Below are 2,500 nucleotides of genomic sequence, written 5' to 3' on the forward strand. Positions count from 1 at the left end.
GACACCCCCGTAATGACATCACGACACCCCATAATGACATGGGGTATTGTGTGTAGATTGATGGGGGGTGGAAAACAATTTAATCCATTGTAGAATAAGGCTGTAACGTAACAAAATGTGGAAAAAGTCAAGGGGTCTGGAATACTTTCCGAGGGTGCCTGTAGTTCCTGGATCCATGGCACAAAGGATCATGGGAGAACAAACACCAGAGTCGGTAGTGTACGGATTGGCCACCCCCAGAGTCGGTAGTGTACGGATTGCCCCCCCCAGAGTCGGTAGGGTACGGATTGCCCCCCCCAGGGTCGGTGGGGTACAGATTGCCCCCAGAGTCGGTGGGGTACGGATTGGCCCCCAGAGTCGGTAGGGTGCGGATTGACCCCCAGAGTCGGTAGGGTACGGATTGGCCCCCCCAGAGTCGGTAGGGTACGGATTGGCCCCCCAGAGTCGGTAGGGTACGGATTGGCCCCCAGAGTCGGTAGGGTACGGATTGGCCCCCAGAGTCGGTAGGGTACGGATTGGCCCCCAGAGTCGGTAGGGTACGGATTGGCCCCCAGAGTCGGTAGGGTACGGATTGGCCCCCAGAGCCAGTAGGGTACGGCTTGGCCCCCAGAGCCAGTAGGGTACGGATTGACCCCCCCCCCCAGAGCCAGTAGGGTACGGCTTGGCCCCCAGAGCCAGTAGGGCGGATTGGCCCCCAGAGCCAGTAGGGTACGGATTGGCCCCCAGAGCCAGTAGGGTACGGATTGGCCCCCAGAGCCAGTAGGGTACGGATTGGCCCCCAGAGCCAGTAGGGTGCGGATTGGCCCCCAGAGCCAGTAGGGTACGGCTTGGCCCCCCCAGAGCCAGTAGGGTACGGCTTGGCCCCCAGAGCCAGTAGGGTACGGATTGGCCCCCAGAGCCAGTAGGGTACGGATTGGCCCCCATAGACCCGTGTAGGGTGCGGATTGGCCCCCAGAGCCAGTAGGGTACGGATTGGCCCCCAGAGCCAGTAGGGTGCGGATTGGCCCCCAGAGCCAGTAGGGTACGGATTGGCCCCCCAGAGCCAGTAGGGTACGGATTGGCCCCCCCAGAGCCAGTAGGGTACGGATTGGCCCCCAGAGCCAGTAGGGGATTGGCCCCCAGAGCCAGTAGGATTGGCCCCCAGAGCCAGTAGGGTGCGGATTGGCCCCCAGAGCCAGTAGGGTACGGATTGGCCCCCAGAGCCAGTAGGGTACGGATTGGCCCCCCAGAGCCAGTAGGGTACGGATTGGCCCCCCCCAGAGCCAGTAGGGTACGGATTGGCCCCCAGAGCCAGTAGGGTACGGATTGGCCCCCCAGAGCCAGTAGGGTACGGATTGGCCCCCCAGAGCCAGTAGGGTACGGATTGGCCCCCAGCCAGAGCCAGTAGGGTACGGATTGGCCCCCAGAGCCAGTAGGGTACGGATTGCCCCCCAGAGCCAGTAGGGTGCGGATTGGCCCCCAGAGCCAGTAGGGTGCGGATTGGCCCCCACAGAGCCAGTAGGTGCGGATTAGCCCCCAGAGCCAGTAGGGTACGGATTGGCCCCCAGAGCCAGTAGGGTACGGATTGGCCCCCTCCCAGAGCCAGTAGGGTGCGGATTGGCCCCCAGAGCCAGTAGGGTGCGGATTGCCCCCCAGAGCCAGTAGGGTGCGGATTGACCCCCAGAGCCAGTAGGGTGCGGATTGGCCCCCAGAGCCAGTAGGGTGCGGATTGGCCCCCAGAGCCAGTAGGGTACGGATTGGCCCCCCAGAGCCAGTAGGGTACGGATTGGCCCCCAGAGCCAGTAGGGTGCGGCTTGGCCCCCAGAGCCAGTAGGGTACGGCTTGGCCCCCAGAGCCAGTAGGGTACGGCTTGGCCCCCAGAGCCAGTAGGGTACGGCTTGGCCCCCAGAGCCAGTAGGGTGCGGATTGGCCCCCAGAGCCAGTAGGGTACGGATTGGCCCCCCAGAGCCAGTAGGGTGCGGATTGGCCCTGTAGTGGAGTGTGTCTTGGTGATAATCGTCTGTTCTCTCCTGCCACTCAGGGTGTAGTTGGAGTGACGGTAGCAGCAGCTCAGGGAGAACCAACTGGCTCGTTCTCAAGAATCTCACAACTCAGGTAAACACACACACTTACACACTCTGACCTACTATCTACCAGTGTTGTAGGACTTGACTCTGACTTGACCAGTGGGGACTTAGTCAGAAAATATATTATTTTGTATAATTCAACATATTAGCTACAACAGCAAATGTGCAACAGTGTCATGAAATGGGGAAAACATGGTTGGCTGCTTTTAGGAGGACTACCAAGGGACTAGTGACTGGTTGGAGGACTACCAAGGGACTAGTGACTGGTTGGCTGCTTTTAGGAGGACTACCAAGGGACTAGTGACCGGTTGGAGGACTACCAAGGGACTAGTGACTGGTTGGAGGACTACCAAGGGACTAGTGACTGGTTGGAGGACTACCAAGGGACTAGTGACTGGTTGGCTGCTTTTAGGAGGACTACCAAGGGACTAGTG

At 60.4% G+C, this 2,500-nt stretch overlaps 1 protein-coding gene across 1 annotated transcript in view; it reads left to right on the plus strand.

The window, feature by feature from the left end:
• The window catches only part of LOC124024175 (trinucleotide repeat-containing gene 6A protein-like), a 53,520-nt gene that overhangs the window by 47,131 nt on the left and 3,889 nt on the right, over positions 1-2,500 (plus strand). Inside the window, exon 14 of the mRNA XM_046338162.1 lies at positions 2,021-2,094. Within this exon, the coding sequence (XP_046194118.1) occupies positions 2,021-2,094 (74 nt within the window). The remainder of the gene's footprint in view (positions 1-2,020; positions 2,095-2,500) is intronic.

This window comes from Oncorhynchus gorbuscha, unplaced genomic scaffold, assembly GCF_021184085.1.
Source record: "Oncorhynchus gorbuscha isolate QuinsamMale2020 ecotype Even-year unplaced genomic scaffold, OgorEven_v1.0 Un_scaffold_1761, whole genome shotgun sequence".
In the NCBI taxonomy this organism is placed as follows: domain Eukaryota; kingdom Metazoa; phylum Chordata; class Actinopteri; order Salmoniformes; family Salmonidae; genus Oncorhynchus; species Oncorhynchus gorbuscha.